This window comes from Oncorhynchus masou, chromosome 32 (genome assembly GCF_036934945.1).
Source record: "Oncorhynchus masou masou isolate Uvic2021 chromosome 32, UVic_Omas_1.1, whole genome shotgun sequence".
Classification (NCBI taxonomy): Eukaryota; Metazoa; Chordata; class Actinopteri; order Salmoniformes; family Salmonidae; genus Oncorhynchus; species Oncorhynchus masou.
Genome location: NC_088243.1, coordinates 56,992,129 through 57,013,026, shown reverse-complemented (window position 1 = coordinate 57,013,026; position 20,898 = coordinate 56,992,129). Strand labels below are relative to the sequence as shown.

The following is a 20,898-nucleotide window of genomic DNA, read 5'->3' as shown; positions in this document are numbered from 1 at the left end:
CTAATCCATTTCCATGTACTCCCCCTCAACCTTTCCTCATCCCACGCCTGTAACTATTATATTGCGCTGGTACTTTTGCTGATGCTAATCATTCTAGAGCCTTGTGTACTCGTGGCAAGCAGTAGTTCGGTCCGCATGGTGTCGGTGTCACACAAGGAGAATGACTAACTGTCTGGTGTTGTGTATATTAGGCCTTGCCCCTTTCTGGGTTGTTTTGTTCCCAAATGCAGAGAGAGCTGTGCGGACATCAGGACAGGACGTGCTATGATAGTCAGAGAATAATTGTATTGTTTTTCTGTGCTGAAACATTGCATTTCGTTATGGATCATCATGAGTTGGTCATCTGATCATTAGGATTGTGTTTTTTCATTGAGGATTGTGCTTACTTTTCTGTCTAACGATGGGAGATGGAAGACAAAGGCGCAGATGGGAGTACTGGTGGGTTGCTGTGCGTTTCTCTCTTCTGCTGTGTTTGGGGGAGAAGGTTTCAGCACAGATAAGGTACTCTATTCCAGAGGAGGTGAAAGAGGGATCCGTTGTTGGAAATGTTGCAAAGGATTTGGGTCTTGACGTCAGTACTTTGGTGGAGAGACGGTTTCGTATTGTTTCTGGATCTAAGGACGCTCTTTTCCACGTAAATCAGAACAATGGCGTCTTGTATGTTCATAAGAATATCGACAGAGAGGAGCTCTGTGATGGCAATATTGCATGTTTGATTAACCTGAAAATGGTTGTTGAAAACCCTTTAGAAATTCATTATGTAGGTGTCGAAATCACCGACGTCAATGATCACTCTCCAATTTTTCCTGGAAATGAGCAGTATTTGGAAATAGCGGAACATACCATGCTAGGGACGCGCTTCCAAATCCAGGCTGCACGGGATCCAGATATAAAGTTAAACTCTGTCCGTTTGTATAAATTAAGTCAGAGCGATCATTTTGAAATTGAGATTAGAGACGATGAAGACAAAATACCTTTCTTAGTCTTGAAAAAAGCTTTGGATAGGGAGCTCAAAACCAAACACAGATTACTTGTTACTGCAGTTGATGGAGGTAGTCCACAAAGATCAGGGACGGTCAACGTCACTATTAATGTGCTTGATTCGAATGATAACCGTCCTGTTTGTAGTCAAGACACCTATTCAGTGAGACTACGGGAAAATGCCGCACTTGGTACTGTGGTTGTTAGGGTAAATGCCACTGATCTAGATGAGGGTTCAAACGGTGAGTTGGAGTACACTTTAGGCAGAAACCTAAAGCCTAAAATATATGATATTTTTGAACTGGATAGCCTAACTGGAGAAATTAAAGTCAAAGGTGAGGTGGACTTCGAGGACACAGAAGTTTATAAACTCGATGTACAGGCTTCAGACAAAGGACAACCTCCCTTAACTGTGGAATGCAGAGCAATTATAAAGATAATTGATGTGAATGATAACCAACCAGAAGTAGAGGTGACATCACTGTCCAATGTCGTTTCAGAAGATTCAAAACCCGGAACAGTTATTTCGCTCATTAGTGTGACGGATAAAGACTCAGATATTAATGGTAAAGTTTTGTGTAGCATCTCCAACAATGTACCGTTTGAGTTAAAACCGTCATATGAAGATAATATGTATTCCTTAGTGACCAAACACCGTTTAGATCGAGAGCTAGTGTGTGTTTATGACATCACAATAACAGCCACTGACTGTGGTCAGCCTCCTCTGTCTACATTCAAAACTCTGAGAGTCCAGATATCAGATGTAAATGATAACAGCCCAGAATTCTCCCAAACCCCCCTTGAGCTGTACTTAGTGGAAAATAACGCCCCTGGTGCATCGATATTCTCTGTAAGCGCCACTGATAAAGACATAAATGAAAATGCTGTGATTTCATATCACATAGTTAGAGGAGAAGGAACACTGAATGATGTGGCATCTTTCCTCAACATCAATTCGGATAATGGACATATTTCCGTGCTCAAAAGCTTTAATTTCGAAACCCTCAAAACGTTCCAATTCCAAGTTGTAGCTACAGACTCTGGGACTCCGTCTCTAAGCAGAAACGTCACAATAAACGTTTTCATTTTGGATCAGAACGACAACGCTCCAGTGATCTTGTATCCAGTCAGCGCTAACGGTTCTGCTGAAGGTGTGGAGGAGATTCCCCGTAATGTGAACGCAGGCCATTTGGTGACTAAAGTGAGAGCCTATGACGCTGATATAGGATATAACGGCTGGTTATTATTTTCACTGCAGGAAGTTACTGACCGCAGTCTCTTTGCTTTGGACCGCTATACGGGACAGATACGGACACTTCGGTCATTCACAGAGACAGACGAGGCTGAGCATAAACTGGTCATACTGGTAAAAGACAATGGGAACGTTTCACTGTCAGCAACAGCTACTGTGATTATCAAGGTTGTGGAGCCCAAAGAGGCTTTTGCAGCTTCTGATGTTAAAAGTTCAGTAAAAGACGAGGAGGAGAACAGCGTTACATTTTATTTGATCATTACTTTGGGGTCAGTTTCAACACTTTTTATCATCAGCATCATCGTGTTGATTGTAATGCAGTGCTCCAAACCCACAGACTATTCCTCCAAGTATTTACAAGATGTGAATTACGACGGGACACTGTGTCACAGCATCCAGTACAGATCCGGAGACAATCGGTACATGTTAGTTGGACCCAGAATGAGTATAGGTTCTACAATAGTCCCGGGCAGCAATGGGAATACGCTAGTGGTACCTGAACACAGGAGGAGGGCTTCTGGAGAGGTAAGAGCTGTTTCTAAGAATTTCAACATTTGAAATATCCTGTACGAAAGTATATTTTTGGTCATTCGATTATGTATTTTTTTCTGGTTCGTTGGAATATCTTTAACGTGCTTAATATAAGTGAGGTTGTTGAAGCGGTCGCTGTCCACTTCGGTGTTGCTGGATCACCAGCTCATTTGCTGTATTTATCTTCGCTTAAGTGTGTAAGTCCATCTCTCTCTCCTATTTTTACATGTTCTCATTCCTTCATTGCTTCTGCGTAGTTATGGCAACTGGAAAACAGACAATAACTACAAGTTCATATGGTCATGGAAAACCGAATACCGAACCACATGGTGTCGGTGTCGTACTAGGAGACTGTTTTTATAGGTCAGGCCCTGCCCCTCTCTGCTCTGTTTTGTTCCACACAGACGATAGCAGTGCGAACATACGAGCAGGACTTGTTCTGTTGGACAGATAATTACTGTCTTCCTTTTGGTGCTGAGGCATTGAATCGGTATGGATCATTTCGAGTTTGTAATCTGAGCGGTAGGATTGTATTTCTTTCGTCGAGGACCGTGTTTTGTTGTGTGTTTAACGATGGGAGACAGAGGACAAATGCGCAGATGGGAGTACTGGTGGGTTGCTGTGCGTTTCTCTCTTCTGCTGTGCTTCGGAGAGCAGGTTTCAGCACAGATAAAGTACTCTATTCCAGAGGAGGTGAAAGAGGGATCCGTTGTTGGAAATGTTGCTAAAGATTTGGGTCTTGACGTCAGTACTTTGGCGGAGAGACGGTTTCGTATTGTTTCTGGATCTAAGGACGCTCTTTTCCATGTAAATCAGAACAATGGCGTCTTGTATGTTCATAAAAATATGGACAGAGAGGAGCTCTGTGGTGGCAATGGCGCTTGCTTGATGGACCTGAAAATCGTTGTTGAAAATCCTCTAGAAATTCACTATATCGGGGTAGAAATAACGGATGTTAATGACCACTCGCCCAGTTTTGCTGAAAAAGACGTACATTTGCAAATAGCGGAGAATACCCTCATGGGGGCACGCTTTGAACTCCAGACAGCGCGTGACTTAGACATTGAAATCAATGCTGTCCGTGTGTACAGGTTGAGCCAGAATGATCATTTTGATTTGGAAGTGAAAGACAATGGAGAGGAGGATAAACTTCTGTTTTTAGTTTTAAGTAAGCCACTTGACAGAGAGCAAAATCGCACGCATGAATTATTGTTGACTGCAGTCGATGGAGGTAATCCACCGAAGTCCGGTTTACTTAATATAACTGTCATAGTTCTAGACACCAATGATAATCGACCTGTTTTTAATCAAGACATATATTCCGCTTCTTTAAAGGAGAACTCCCCAATTGGCACAATTGTTACCACTGTTAATGCGTCTGATGCTGATGCCGGAGTAAATGGAGCGATAGAATACTCTCTGGGAAGAGCAGTGAAACGTAAAGTGTATGACATTTTCCAATTGGACAGCATTACTGGTGAGATTAAAGTGAAAGGTGAAGTTGACTTTGAGGAAAATGAGGTTTACCGATTAAATGTACAGGCGTCTGATAAAGGCCAGCCCCCGCTGACTGTTGACTGTAGAGTTATTATAAAGGTAGTAGATGTGAACGATAATAAACCAGAGATTGATGTAACATCCCTCTCCAATACAATAGCTGAAGATTCAAAACCAGGAACTGTTATTTCTCTAGTTAGTGTGACAGATAAAGATTCTGGGATAAATGGTAATGTCATATCTACAATAACAGACAACGTGCCATTTGAATTAAAACCTTCATTTAAGGAAAATGTGTTTTCAATAGTCACAAAGGGACGTTTAGACAGAGAACTCGTGTCCCATTATGACATCACAATAACTGCCACTGACTGTGGTCAGCCTCCTCTGTCCACATTCAAAACTCTGAGCGTCCAGATATCAGATGTGAACGATAATAGCCCAGAATTCTCCCAAAACCCCCTTGAGCTGTACTTAGTGGAAAACAACGCCCCTGGTGCATCTATATTCTCTGTAAGCGCGTGTGATAAAGACTTGAATGAAAACGCTGCGATTTCATATCACATAGTTAGAGGAGAAGTGACGCAGAATGATATGGCATCTTTCCTGAATATAAATTCTGATAATGGCCATATCTCCGCACTGAAAAGCTTTGACTTTGAAACTCTGAAAGCTTTCCAATTCCAAGTTGTAGCTACAGACTCTGGAACTCCGTTAAAAAGCAGCAACGTCACAGTGAACGTGTTCATTCTGGATCAGAACGACAACCCTCCAGTGATCTTGTATCCAGTCAGCGCTAACGGTTCCGCTGAAGGCGTGGAGGAGATTCCCCGCAATGTGAACGCAGGCCATTTGGTGACTAAAGTGAGAGCCTATGACGCTGATATCGGATATAACGGCTGGTTATTATTTTCACTGCAGGAAGTTACTGACCACAGTCTCTTTGCTTTGGACCGCTATACAGGACAGATAAGGACACTTCGGTCATTCACAGAGACAGACGAGGCTGAGCATAAACTGGTTATACTGGTAAAAGACAATGGGAACGTTTCACTGTCAGCAACAGCTACTGTGATTATCAACATTGTGGAGCCCAAAGAGGCTTTTGCAGCTTCTGATGTTAAAAGTTCAGTAAAAGACGAGGAGGAGAACAGCGTTACATTTTATTTGTTCATAACTTTGGGTTCAGTTTCAGCGTTTTTTCTCATCAGTATCATCGTGTTGATTGTAATGCAGTGCTCCAAACCCACAGACTATTCCTCCAAGTATTTACAAGATGCGAATTACGACGGGACACTGTGCCACAGCATCCAGTACAGATCCGGAGACAATCGGTACATGTTAGTTGGACCCAGAATGAGTATAGGTTCTACAATAGTCCCGGGCAGCAATGGGAATACTCTAGTGTTACCAGAACAGAGGAGCAGAGCTTCTGGAGAGGTAAGAGCGCTTTCTATGCATTTCATTTTGAACAAATATAGATTGAGATTTGAATGTCTCCAGTGCTTAAATTAAAGACTTTATGACTGATGATGGAGTTGCTGTCCACCCCGATGGTGCTGAATCGTTAACATCCTATTTGTGTCGTTGGCAGATATGCTCGTGTTTAACATTTATTTATTTATTTATTATTGTTTAGATAGGCTGATCTCTCTTTTTTTAATGTGTGACTTGCCAAAACCAGGTCCCAACAAGACTCATTGTTGTACGTGATTCTGTTGTTGTACGACATTTCTGTGCATAATTAAGAACGGAACTCTGGTGCGGTAGCTGTCCACCCTGGCGCTGTTAAATTACAAGCGCATTGTTTGATTTGAATGGCGTTGTATCTACTTTCTCAGTCGTCTACATTCATGCTTCCCATGAACATATTAGTCTTGTTCCAGGTCCCTTTACTCTCTCTCAACCTTTTCTCCACGAGTGTCAATGATATCGTGCAGGTACCTTTGCTGATGCTAATACAGTAATATACAATCATTCTAGAGTCTTGTGTACTCGTGGAAGGAAGTAGCTCGGTCCGCATGGTGTCGGTGTCACACAAGGAGAATGACTGACTGTCTGGTGTTTTGTATATTAGGCCTTGCCCCTCTCTGGGTTGTTTTGTCCCCAAATGCAGAGAGAGCTGTGCAGACATCAGAACAGGACGTGCTATGATAGTCAGAGAATAATTATATTATTTTTCTGTGCTGAAACATTTAATTTCGTTATGGGTTTTTATGAGTTGGTCATCTGATCATTAGGATTGTGTCTTTTCATTGAGGATTGTGCTTTACTTTTCTGTTTAACGATGGAAGATGGAAGACAAAGGCGCAGATGGGAGTACTGGTGGATTGCTGTGCGTTTCTCTCTTCTGCTGTGCTTCGGAGAGCAGGTTTCAGCACAGATAAGGTACTCTATTCCAGAGGAGGTGAAAGAGGGATCCGTTGTTGGAAATGTTGCTAAGGATTTGGGTATTGACGTCAGTACTTTGGTAGAGAGACGGTTTCGTCTTGTTTCTGAATCTGATGAAGCTCTTTTCCAGGCAAATCAGAACAATGGCGTCTTGTACGTTTGTAAGAATATCGATCGAGAGGAGCTCTGTGATGGCAATGGCGAGTGTTCGATAGACTTAAAAGTCGTTGTTGAAAACCCCTTAGAAGTCCATTATGTGGGTATAGAAATAACGGATGTAAATGACCACTCGCCTAGTTTTGCTGAGAAATATCTACATTTAGACATAGCAGAAAATACCCTTCCTGGGACACGCTTTGAACTCCAGACTGCACGTGATGCAGATGTAGGTTTGAATTCTGTGCGCATTTACAAGTTAAGTAGTAATGATCATTTTGAATTGGAGTTAATTGATAATGGGGACGAAGACAAAGTTCCATTTTTAATCATAAGGAAGGCCATTGACAGAGAACAAAATGCAATGCATTGGTTCATTTTGACAGCTATAGATGGAGGCAACCCCCCAAGATCAGGTACCATAAACGTCACAGTAACTATTCTTGATACAAACGACAATCGTCCCATTTGTGGGAAAGATCTTTACACTGTAACAATCCAGGAAAATGCACCCATTGGAACACCTGTATTAACCATAAACGCCACTGATACAGATGAGGGACAAAATGGCGAAATTGAATATGCACTTGGTCGAAACATTAAGCGCAAAGTTCATGACACGTTTCATTTGAACAGTCTTACTGGTGAAATTCGTGCCATAGGTCCAGTAGACTTTGAAGAGAATGAGTTTTACAAACTAACGGTGCAAGCCTCTGATAAAGGACAACCCCCACTATCAGTTGACTGTAGAGTTGTCATCACGATAACGGATGTAAATGATAATAAACCAGAAATAGGGGTGACGTCATTGTCTAGCATGATATCTGAGGATTCGAAGCCTGGAACGGTCATATCTCTAATTAGTTTAACGGATAAAGACTCTGGTAACAACGGTAAAGTCCTACTGAAAATATCGGAGAATCTCCCTTTTGAGTTAAAACCGTCATTTAAGGAGAATGTCTATTCCTTTGTCACAAAGGGGCGTTTAAATCGAGAACTTTTTTCTCATTTTGACGTCACAATAACAGCTACTGATTTTGGTCAGCCTCCTCTGTCCACCTTCAAAACTCTGAGTGTACAGATATCAGATGTGAACGACAACAGACCAGAATTCTCCCAAACCCCTCTTCAGCTGTACTTAGTGGAAAATAACGCCCCTGGTGCATCGATATTCTCTGTAAGCGCTTCTGATAAAGACTTGAATGAAAATGCTGTGATTTCATATCACATTGTTAGAGGTGAAGGGACGCAGAATGATATGGCTTCTTTTCTGAACATCAATTCTGAAAACGGACATATTTCAGCTCTAAAAAGCTTTGACTTTGAAATTCTCAAAACTTTCCATTTTCAAGTTGTAGCTACAGACTCTGGAACTCCGCCGCTAAGCAGCAACGTCACAGTCAACGTGTACATTCTGGATCAGAACGACAACCCTCCAGTGATCTTGTATCCAGTCAGCGCTAACGGTTCCGCTGAAGGTGTGGAGGAGATTCCCCGCAATGTGAAGCCAGGCCATTTGGTGACTAAAGTGAGAGCCTATGACGCTGATATAGGATATAACGGCTGGTTATTATTTTCACTGCAGGAAGTTACTGACCACAGTCTCTTTGCTTTGGACCGCTATACAGGACAGATACGGACACTTCGGTCATTCACAGAGACAGACGAGGCTGAGCATAAACTGGTCATACTGGTAAAAGACAATGGGAACGTTTCACTGTCAGCAACAGCTACTGTGATTATCAAGGTTGTGGAGCCCAAAGAGGGTTTTGTAGCTTCTGATGTTAAAAGCGCAGTAAAAGACGACGAGGAGAACAGCATTACATTTCATTTAACTATTACTTTGGGGTCAGTTTCAACGCTTTTTCTCATCAGTATCATCGTGTTGATTGTAATGCAGTGCTCCAAACCCACAGACTATTCCTCCAAGTATTTACAAGATGTGAATTACGACGGGACACTGTGCCACAGCATTCAGTACAGATCCGGAGACAAACGGTACATGTTAGTTGGACCCAGAATGAGTATAGGTTCTACTATAGTCCCGGGCAGCAATGGGAATACTCTAGTGATACCCGAACACAGGAGGAGGGCTTCTGGAGAGGTAAGAGCTGTTTTAAGAGTTGCTATTTCAAGCTTTCACAAGTATTATATATTGTCTGTTTTTTTTGTTCTGTCCTACCTTATATCAGTAAAGATGAGTCATTTGTTGAAATGGCTCTCATGTTTATTGGAATGTTTTGTTCGTGCGTAATGGGGAAGGTTATTTGAAAATATCCGGGGGACAAAATAGCTGTCCACTGTAGTTGTGCTGAATTCTATTGGGGGGGGGGGGGTGGTTTACGTTGGTGAAGTCATCCACTACGGTTGCCTAAATATGTTTCTTCTTTTTGCCCTATACGCTTCGGTCTTAGCGAGGCAATACCATTGGTTTTTCCCATGCACCCTTTCACATTGTTTAGCTGGTACTACAAGTATAAGTGGCAGTGTTTTTACATATCTTCACATGGAATCTCTTAACAGTTTAATCTTCACGTAGATGTGGTAACCAGAACCTAGGTACGCAGGGTGTCAGTGTAACACAAGGAGACTGACGTGGTATTTTGTAGAATAGGCCTTGCCCATCCCTGGGCTGTTTTGTTCTACGCATACAGGGAGAGTGGTGCGGACATCAGAACAAGACGTGCTATGCTGAACAGAGATGATTTTGTATTGTTTTCTTGCTGAAGAATGTATTTGAGTATGGATCATAACGAGTTGGCCGTCCGATCATAAGGATTGTTCATTTGGGGATCGTGTTTGGTTGTTTTTACAATGGGAGACGGAGGACAAAGGCGCAGATGGGAGTACTGCTGGGTTGTTCTGAATTTCTCTTTGCTGCTCTGCTTGGGGGAGAAGGTTTCAGCACAGATAAGGTACTCTATTCCAGAGGAGGTGAAAGAGGGATCCGTTGTTGGAAATGTTGCTAAGGATTTGGGTCTTGACGTTAGTACTCTGGTGGAGAGACGGTTTCGTATTGTTTCTGGATCTAAGGACGCTCTTTTCCAGGTAAATCAGAACAATGGCGTCTTGTATGTTCACAAGAATATCGACAGAGAGGTGCTCTGTGATGGCAATAATGCTTGCTTGATAAACCTCAAATTCGTAGTTGAAAATCCGCTTGAAATACACTACGTCAGCGTAGAAATAACGGATATAAATGATCACTCTCCTGTTTTCCCTGAAAAAGATCAGCATCTAGAAATGCCGGAAAATACATTACCAGGTGCGCGATTCGAACTCCAGACTGCGCGAGACGTAGACGTTGGACTCAATTCTGTTCATTCGTATAAATTAGGTCAAAATGCACATTTTGAATTACAGTTAATTGATAGTGGGGAAGGTGACAAAATACCATTTTTAATTTTGCAGAAGCCATTGGATAGAGAGCAAAACACCAAACATATGCTATTACTTGCAGCGCTAGACGGAGGGAATCCACCTAAGTCAGGCACCTTGAATATCACTGTTACAGTTCTTGATGTAAATGACAACCGTCCCATCTGCACTCAAGACGAATATTCAGTAACATTGCCTGAAAACGCTCTAAATGGAACTATTGTCATCAGAGTAAACGCCACAGATGCTGACGATGGCCAAAATGGAGTAGTGGAATACACACTAGGCAGAACTATAAAGCGTAAAACACATGAAATCTTTGAATTAGATCACGTAACTGGTGAAATTCAAGTCAAAGGCCAGGTGGATTTTGAAGAAAACGAGGTTTACAGGTTAAATGTACAGGCGTCTGATAAGGGACAACCTCCAACAAGTGTTGATTGTAGAGTTATTATTAAAATAGGAGATGCTAATGATAACCAACCAGACATAGATGTGACTTCCCTCTCGAACACGTTGTCTGAAGATTCTAAACCAGGAACTGTTATTTCTCTCATCAGTGTAACAGATAAAGATTCCGGTATTAATGGTAAAGTTATTGCTACTATATCTGAAGACATACCATTTGAATTAAAACCTTCATTTCAGGAGAATGTGTATTCTATCGTCACAAAGGGAAGCTTAGATCGAGAACTCGTGTCCCATTATGACATCACAATAACAGCCACTGACTGTGGTCAGCCTCCTCTGTCCACATTCAAAACTCTGAGCGTCCAGATATCAGATGTGAACGATAATAGCCCAGAATTCTCCCCAAAACATATTGAGCTGTACTTAGTGGAAAATAACGTCCCTGGTGCATCTATATTCTCTGTAAGCGCTTCTGATAAAGACTTGAATGAAAATGCTGCGATTTCATATCACATAGTTAGAGAAGGGACACATAATGATATGGCATCTTTTCTGAATATAAATTCTGACAATGGAGATATTTCCGCGCTGAAAAGCTTTGACTTTGAAACACTTAAAACATTCAAATTCCAAGTTGCAGCTACGGACTCTGGAACTCCGTCACTAAGCACCAACGTCACAGTCAACGTGTTCATTCTGGATCAGAACGACAACGCTCCAGTGATCTTGTATCCAGTCAGCACTAACGGTTCCGCTGAAGGTGTGGAGGAGATTCCCCGTAATGTGAAGGCAGGCCATTTGGTGACTAAAGTGAGAGCCTATGACGCTGATATAGGATATAACGGCTGGTTATTATTTTCACTGCAGGAAGTTACTGACCACAGTCTCTTTGCTTTGGACCGCTATACAGGACAGATAAGGACACTTCGGTCATTCACAGAGACAGACGAGGCTGAGCATAAACTGGTCATACTGGTAAAAGACAATGGGAACGTTTCACTGTCAGCAACAGCTACTGTGATTATCAACGTTGTGGAGCCCAAAGAGGCTTTTGCAGCTTCTGATGTTAAAAGTTCAGTAAAAGACGAGGAGGAGAACAGCGTTACATTTTATTTGATCATTACTTTGGGGTCAGTTTCAACGCTTTTTCTCATCAGTATCATCGTGTTGATTGTAATGCAGTGCTCCAAACCCACAGACTATTCCTCCAAGTATTTACAAGATGTGAATTACGACGGGACACTGTGCCACAGCATCCAGTACAGATCCGGAGACAATCGGTACATGTTAGTTGGACCCAGAATGAGTATAGGTTCTACTATTGTACCGGGCAGCAATGGAAATACTCTAGTGATACCCGAACACGTGAGCAGAGCTTCTGGAGAGGTAAGAACTATACGTTTTGTAACTGCATAGCTCGTCTGTTTGTATGTTCCGAATGAATTGCATTCTATTTTGCTCTGTCTAATATGTTGCTTCGGTCAGAGTATGGATGTGGCATTAAGAACCGTACTCTAGGAGGGGTTCTCATAGGGGTATCGCATCACTGCTTTTGTAAGTGATCGCTGTCCACGACAGTGGTGCTGAAACACTGTACAGTTCAACGTGCTGTTTGAGTTGTTGCAAATGTTGTGCACACGGTGTCGCCGCTCTTCAGTGTTAGAAACATGCATTTGGTTTATATCCCTCCCTCTCTTTGTCGTGTTGGCTCATTGCAAATCATATGAGTCTAGTGAAACGGGCACTGGCTTTCTGGAAGGGAGAATAACCACCACATGAAAGGTTGCTTGGATATGTTTTGTGGATAATCTTGTCACCTTGATTTTTTTCTGGATAAAGCGGACTATAATGGTTCCAGAATAGCAGGACTTGTCAAAATGGTAGACGGACAGAGAAGAGCGGCGCCTCTCCGGGCGATGCTGTTGTTTGTATTTTCGTTGTGCTTTTGCCGTGGAGCTTATTGTCAAATACGCTATTCTATCGCGGAGGAGTCGAAAGAAGGTACTTATGTGGGAGACGTAGCAAAGGATTTGGGGTTCAGTGTGGATAAACTGGCGGAACGAAGGTTTCGGATTGTATCGGGCTCCAAGGAAGGTTTTTTGCAAATAAACCAAGACAATGGAGTGTTGTATGTGGACAGAACCATCGACAGAGAGGAGCTGTGTGAGAAAAGCATTGTGTGCTTGATAAACCTAAAAACCGTGGCCGAGAATCCGTTGGAAATACACTATGTTGAGGTAGAAATTACAGATATTAATGATCATTCTCCCAAATTCCCGGAAAAGGTGAAACATTTGGAAATATCCGAGAGCGTTATGCTCCAGGGGACGCGCTTTCCTCTGGACGCTGCGCGTGACCCTGATGTTGGAGCGAACAGTCTCCGTAAGTACACTCTCAGTACAAACGAGAACTTCGAGTTAGATGTTAAAACTCGCGGCGAGGATAAAATCCCCTTTTTGATATTGAAAAAGCCGCTAGACCGAGAACAGATGTCTGAAATATTGTTAACATTGACTGCGTATGACGGGGGTAAACCAGAGAGATCTGGCTCTGTCAATATAACCGTAAAAGTTATCGATATGAATGATAATGTTCCCGTTTTCGACCGACAGGTGTATACATTAACATTAGATGAAAATGCTCCCTTGGGTACCTCTGTTTTGAGGCTGCACGCCACGGATCGAGATGATGGTGCAAACGGACAGGTTATATACACCTTTGATAACAGTCTTAAAAACAGAGCTTTCGATTATTTCGAGATAGATGCGATTACAGGGGAAATTACAATCAAGGGGTTAGTAGACTTTGAAGAGCAGAGTGTTTACGAAATTGACGTGCAGGCATCTGACAAGGGCCAAGTCACATTGACAGGTCACTGCAGTGTCGTTATCAACGTGAAAGATGTAAATGACAACGTACCTGAGATGGACGTTACGTCTCTGTCAGGTCAAGTACCAGAGGATGCACGACCCGGTACAGCTGTAGCTCTAATCAGTGTGTCTGACATGGACTCTGGTGAAAACGGCTTGGTTATATGTACACTCTCGGACAACATCCCTTTCGAATTAAAACCGTCTTTTCAGAAAAATATGTATTCTTTGATTACTAAAAGTGGATTGGACAGAGAGTCGGAGCCTATGTACACAGTGACTATAACTGCTACGGATAAAGGAGACCCATCATTGTCTTCCCACAAAACTGTCACGGTCCAGATCTCAGACATCAACGACAACCGTCCGGTCTTTTCCCAGAGTCCATATACTTTCTATGTACCAGAAAACAATGCTCCAGGCAAGTCGTTGTTTTCATTGAGTACATCAGACAGAGATCAGGATGACAACGCTCGTGTGTCTTATCACATTTGGAAAGGCGATGGTGACACACCTATTGAATCCTACCTAAATATTAATTCTGATGGTAACATTTACGCGCTAAAAAGCTTTGACTTTGAAGTTACCAAAACATTCCAATTCCAAGTTGTAGCTACAGACTCTGGAACTCCGTCACTAAGCAGTAACGTCACAGTCAACGTGTTCATTCTGGATCAGAATGACAACGCTCCAGTGATCTTGTATCCAGTCAGCACTAACGGTTCCGCTGAAGGTGTGGAGGAGATTCCCCGCAATGTGAACGCAGGCCATTTGGTGACTAAAGTGAGAGCCTATGACGCTGATATAGGATATAACGGCTGGTTATTATTTTCACTGCAGGAAGTTACTGACCACAGTCTCTTTGCTTTGGACCGCTATACGGGACAGATAACGACTATTCGGTCATTCACGGAGACAGAAGAGACTGAGCATAAACTGGTCATACTGGTAAAAGACAACGGGAACGTTTCACTGTCAGCAACAGCTACTGTGATTATCAACGTTGTGGAGCCCAAAGAGGCTTTTGCTGCTTCTGATGTTAAAAGCGCAGTAAAATACGAGGAGGAGAACAGCGTTACATTTTATTTGATCATAATTTTGGGATCAGTTATATTGCTTTTTCTCATCAGTATCATCGTGTTGATTGTAATGCAGTGCTCAAAAACCCCAGACTATTCCTCTAAGTATTTACAAGATGTGAATTACGACGGGACACTGTGCCACAGCATCCAGTACAGATCCGGAGACAATCGGTACATGTTAGTTGGACCCAGAATGAGTATAGGTTCTACTATTGTCCCGGGCAGCAATGGAAATACTCTAGTGCTACCTGAACACAGGATAAGGGCTTCTGGAGAGGTAAGAAGTTAAATACTTTTCTATGTACTAATAGTTTGCTGATGCTGTCCCTGACATTGGAATCTGCCTATAATATTATTTAATGGTGTATAAATGTGTCAGATAAAATGTTGTTTAGTTAAAGGGTAAGTATATTGGATGAAACATGATCTCATAACATCGCTTCATCGAAGTAGCTTGCCGGCTCTTTCGCAGCCACATGCTTTCAGTGCTTGTCGCTGTCCACGGCTGTGGTGTTGAAACGCCATTTTGTTCAATGGCTGTTTGTCTGGGGAGATTTTGCCAACATGTGATTGTGGTATACATGCACCTCAAGTAGCTATCCTCTTTATTTAAACAAATATTTCTCAATCTTTATTTCTGTCTGGGTGGGACACTTGTTGAAAACGTCAGTAAATGGTATCCCTGGCTATGCATCATGGTACGCAGATCCCAGGTAACTGTATCCTTACTATCTTAATCCACACAACTTCTTGAGTAAGATTTTCTGTTCGATATTTTCTGTGACAAAATACTATTAATAATTTTGATCTATATTGTAATGTGAGGTATAATCACATGGTGTCAGTACACAACTAGAATACCGCTCCGGGTTGACATCCTCTCGTCATACTTTTGAGTCCGCCCCCTTGTTGGTTTCGTATCTTATTCAGTCGCTGGAGGAGTACAGTCGTGATCTTAATGAGAAGAATAAAATCTCAAGTTTACATTCTGAAAACACTTTTGGATAATGAGCGTTGGACATATTTGTTTGTGCATTGGATAGACAACTGTCACCATGAAGGAATAGTGGAAGTGCTGTGGATTATTGTTATTTAACTTGAAAACATGGAACAAAGAGGATGCGGGGCATGGCTGGAGGGACGGCAGTGGGTTGTGTTCATGGTTGCTTTGGCTCTCTTTTGGAGCGGGACTTCAGCTCAAATAAAATACTCCATCTCTGAAGAGGTTAAGGCAGGAACTGTCGTGGGGAATATAGCTAAGGATTTGGGAATAGATCTGAGTACCTTGACTGAAAGGGGATTTCGAATCGTTTCTGGCTCCACCGAGCCCCTTTTCCAGGTAAACCAGAATGACGGCATCTTGTATGTGAATCGAAAAATAGACCGAGAGGCGGTGTGCGAACGGAGCAGCGTGTGTTTAATAAACCTGAAAACCGTTCTAGAGAACCCGCTGGAGATCCATTATGTTGCTGTTGAGGTGGTAGACGTTAACGACCATTCTCCCAGTTTTCCAGAGAAAGAAAAACGTTTAGAGATTTCAGAATCTGCATTACCGGGTGCGCGATTTCAGCTCCCAGCTGCGCGCGACTGGGATGGTGGCCAATTCTCTGTTCAACAATATAAATTCAGTCACAGTGAACATTTCCGTGTTGAGGTCAGAGACCGAGGTAAAGATGGTAAGATGCCGTTTTTGATTTTACGAAAGCAACTAGATAGAGAAGCCGTAAGAAGCCATAAATTACTCCTCACTGCCATTGATGGTGGAAAACCCCCGAGATCTGGAACTATTGAAATAACTGTAGATGTTTTGGATGTTAATGACAACACACCTCTATTCACTAAAGATGTTTACTCTGTCATGTTGAATGAAAACTCTCCCTTCGGCACAACGGTTATTCAGGTGAACGCCACTGATTTAGATGACGGTGTCAACGGACAGGTAATATACTTATTCGGTAATGACGTGAACAGCAACATACAGAAGCTTTTTGATTTAGATGCCAAAACGGGTAAAATAACGGTTCGAGGGCAAATCGATTTTGAGAAACAAGATAGCTATGAGATTGACATACAAGCGTCCGATCAAGGAGCTGCTCCACTAACAACAGACAAAAGTGTGATCATAAAGATAGTTGATGTTAACGACAATGAACCCGAGATAGAGGTGACGTCCTTTTCCAGCGCCATTCCCGAGGATTGTAGACCCGGAACTACTGTCGCATTAATCAGTGTTAATGATATGGACTCTGGTCTCAATGGGAAAGTGATCTGCTCTATAAATGACGAGGACGTCCCTTTTAAACTAATGCCGTCTTTACAGGATAACATATATTCTGTCGTCACCAAGTCACAGCTGGATAGAGAGAAACAGGCTCATTATGACGTTATAATTTTAGCTAAAGACTCAGGCCAGCCTGTCTTGTCAGCTGTAACGACTATCAGCGTTGTTGTATCAGATATGAATGATAACAGTCCAGAGTTTTCACTGAGCCCCTATACTTTCTATGTCCTTGAGAATAACGACCCAGGAGGCTCAGTATTTTCAGTGAGTGCCTCAGATCGCGACATAAATGAAAACGCACTGATTTCATATCATATTCCAAGAGGCATCGACGATGAGAACAAATGGGCATATTTTCTTAATATTAATTCTGAAAATGGGAATATATTGGCGCTAAAAAGCTTTGACTTTGAAACTTTAAAAGCATTCAATTTTCAAGTTGTAGCTACAGACTCTGGAACTCCGTCACAAAGCAGCAACGTCACAATAAACGTGTTCATTCTGGATCAGAACGACAACGCTCCAGTGATCTTGTATCCAGTCAGCGGTAACAGTTCCGCTGAAGGTGTTGAGGAGATTCCCCGCAATGTGAACGCAGGCCATTTGGTGACTAAAGTGAGAGCCTATGACGCTGATATAGGATATAACGGCTGGTTATTATTTTCGCTACAGGAAGTTACTGACCACAGTCTCTTTGCTTTGGACCGCTATACGGGACAGATAAGGACACTTCGGTCATTCACAGAGACAGACGAGGCTGAGCATAAACTGGTCATACTGGTAAAAGACAATGGGAACGTTTCACTGTCAGCAACAGCTACTGTGATTATCAAGGTTGTGGAGCCCAAAGAGGCTTTTGCAGCTTCTGATGTTAAAAGTTCAGTAAAAGACGAGGAGGAGAACAGCGTTACATTTTATTTGATCATTACTTTGGGGTCAGTTTCAACGCTTTTTCTCATCAGTATCATCGTGTTGATTGTAATGCAGTGCTCCAAACCCACAGACTATTCCTCCAAGTATTTACAAGATGTGAATTACGACGGGACACTGTGCCACAGCATTCAGTACAGATCCGGAGACAAAAGGTACATGTTAGTTGGACCCAGAATGAGTATAGGTTCTACTATTGTCCCGGGAAGCAATGGAAACACTCTAGTTCTTCCCGAACACATGATGAGAGCTTCTGGAGAGGTGAGGAGATTACCAAGTTATTATTCAAGTTACACATCGTGTATGGTCCTCATAAACTATGTGGCCTGTACTGTACAGTGCATACCTTCATTGTCTCAATTCAAGCATATGAACGTGGCTATTTTGGAACTTGCTTTGCTGTTTAGGGGTTTGTTCAGGTGTTTTCGTTATGTTATCCACGACAGTTTGAAGGGAATTGTAATTGCATTCGTTTTTTGTCGTTCTCTAAGTGTCCTTTTAATATCACCAATTTGTTACAGAATATGATGTGTGGGGCATCCTAAATCAATTCAAGTGTGATCTCAAAGTTGCATCGCCTTTGAGTTGTGTGTTTCTGCAATGCAGAGTAATGCACTAGTGATGTATCGCTGTCCATTTGCGTGGTGCAGAAACGCTGTTGCATTGCGGCTCTTCAAAAGACAATATAACATTGAATCTATGCAATGTGCTTTGTTTTACATTTTTGTAATTCTCTATCAGTTGCTGGTAGATACTACGAGCCTCTAATACCCTACACAAACCCCTACACACAATTTAAATGAATGATTGTTTGTCTCTGTATGTTTGTGCCTAAACTGTTACGGGTGCTGGCATAGCCAATGTGCTGTGCACCACCATACAATGTGTGGTAGAATCGCACGGTGTCAGTGATTAAACTGGAATTATACTCTTGAAAGAAATCTCCACGTCACACCTTTGATTCCTCCGCTTGGTTGGTTTGTAATTTCGCATCTAGCAGACAAAGGTCGCGAGCTGTGAGGAGAGATTTAGAACACAATTGAATGCAACTAAAATGTTGTTGTTTTTTAGAATAATGAGCAGTGATCATATATTGGAATGTAATGGGTAAGAGTCGTTGATAATAGAGGCGTACTGTGGATTTTTTGTTGGATTAAAGATTATACTACTGTCCCGGGCAGCAATGGGAGCCCTCTAGTGCTGCGCGAACGCATTAGCAGAGCTTCTGGAGAGGTAAGAACTATACGTTTTGTAACTGCATAGCAATTGCATAGTTTATTGTCCTGTTCGGTTTGTAAATTCCGTCTGAACTGCATTTTATTTGAGAAGGTCGAATATGTTGTTTCGGGCGGAGTACGGTTGTGGCACTAACAACCCTACTCCTCTCACAGGTGGCATTAACAACCGAGGTAAAGTTGGTTTTATATGCACACATTCGGACATTCAACAGTTATTCAACAGACATTCATCAGACATTCAACAGACATTCGCCAAAAGCCATTTAAAATGGTAAAAATCAATAACTAATTCATTGATTGTCACAGAAACATAAATGTCTAGCATTTACATCCTTTGTTTTTAATCAAATATTCCGTTTTGATTTGATGGAGATACATAAAATCTAAAATGTGCCATTAAAAGCGGTATAAATCAATAACTAATTCACTGTTTTGTCACAGAGACATTAAAATAGGTATGATGTATTATATAAATGTCTAGCATATCTTTACAACCTTTGTTTTGAGTAAGAATTCGGATGATTATCACCAGTTATGTGTGCTTCTATCAGGGTTGTGGTCAAATGCATATCATTTAAAGTCAATTTAGCAATTGAACAAAAATCCAATTAAATTTGAAAATGTTTCTAATTGCAAAAGCATGTAACAGAATTTGGGTATTCCAGAACAGTAATTTACATGTAAATAAACATAACCCTGTTTTATATTTTTAATACTGCAGATAGAATGCTCTGTGGGCCAGAGATGGTACCAATCAGCTTGTCTGGAGATGGCAATGAAGGACTTGAACAAAGCCAAAATAGAAAATGATTGGAAGGGGCCTCTTTGCTGTTAAATAAGAGAGATATAAATAAATGACTGTTGGGGCGGTTGGCTAGCCTAGTGGTTAGAGCGTTGGACTCATAACCGAAAGGTTGCAAGTTCAAATCCCCAAGCTGACAATGTACAAATCTGTCATTCTGCCCCTGAACAGGCAGTTAACCCACTGTTCCTCGGCCTTCATTGAAAATAAGAATTTGTTCTTAACTGACTTGCCTAGTTAAATAAAGGGTAAAAAAAATCTTTTGCCATGTAACTACTTTAAAATGTGGAACTGTTGCACTAAAAATGCAAACATTGATTTGGCATGCACTTAAAGATTATAAACATGGTCTAACTTCATAGCACAAATTGCACTTCAAATGAAGTTATTGAAGTTATTGCAAATAAATGCATATTTTAACTTTTTTTCTGTGACAATCACTGAATTAGTTCTTGATTTCTTCATCTTTAAATGCAATATTTGAGATTTTATGCGTTTCTATCAAGTCAAAACTGGGATTTCTGCTCAATACAAAGGTTGCACAAGTCTTCTAGACATTTATAGAATAAATCATACCTAGTTTGATGTTTCTGTCATAATCAGCAAAACCGTTTAGATTTATACAGCTTTAAACGGCATCTTATATTTATTTATATAAAATCAAAACTGGAATTTTTCCTAAAAAAACGATTGTAAAAGTATGCTAGACATTTATAGAATAAATCATATCTAGTTTGATGTTTCTGTGTCAAACAGTGAATTAGATATTGATTTTACATTTTTAAATGGCTTTTCACGAATGTCTGATGAATGTCTGTTGAATGTCTGTTGAACGTCCGAATGTGTGAATATTAAACCAACTTTACCTTAGTGCATAAACAACCCTACTCCTCTCATGTGGTATCTCATTGAAATCAGCGGCTCATCACTGATTTTGTAAGTGATCAATGTCCATAACAGTGGTGCTGAAACACCATACAGCTCAAAGTGCTGTTTGACATGTCACATGTTTATGTTTTAGTTTGAGTACTTGCGCGTGGTGATGTTGCGCGCATGGTGTCGCTGCTCTTCAGTGTTAGAAACACGTACTTTGTTTAA

The 20,898-nt window shown here is 41.5% G+C and overlaps 2 protein-coding genes and 1 pseudogene across 9 annotated transcripts in view; all 3 read left to right on the top strand.

The window, feature by feature from the left end:
- Positions 1-20,898, top strand: part of LOC135526264 (protocadherin alpha-C2-like) — a 222,383-nt gene that overhangs the window by 9,687 nt on the left and 191,798 nt on the right. For 2 of the 8 annotated variants that reach the window (XM_064954476.1, XM_064954461.1), the window contains exon 1: positions 3,288-5,701. The exons of 2 other annotated variants lie outside the window; for them this stretch is intronic. In XM_064954476.1, the coding sequence (XP_064810548.1) occupies positions 3,338-5,701 (2,364 nt within the window). In that variant the 5' untranslated portion in view covers positions 3,288-3,337. Of the gene's footprint in view, positions 1-3,287; positions 5,702-6,548; positions 8,913-9,467; positions 11,984-15,654; positions 18,022-20,898 lie in introns of those variants that run through there. 4 more of the 8 variants (XM_064954480.1, XM_064954463.1, XM_064954477.1 and 1 more) reach the window with 3 other exon arrangements.
- LOC135526855 (protocadherin alpha-3-like) lies at positions 401-2,791 on the top strand. The gene has a single exon (XM_064955525.1). It carries the CDS (start codon positions 401-403, stop codon positions 2,789-2,791), a length of 2,391 nt encoding a protein of 796 aa, XP_064811597.1.
- On the top strand, positions 12,067-14,868 carry LOC135526854 (protocadherin alpha-4-like; annotated as a pseudogene).

What these genes read in the sequence shown, in the direction of transcription:
- LOC135526855 (XM_064955525.1), top strand. Translation starts at nt 401, where the DNA reads ATGGGAGATGGAAGACAAAGGCGCAGATGGGAGTACTGGTGGGTTGCT.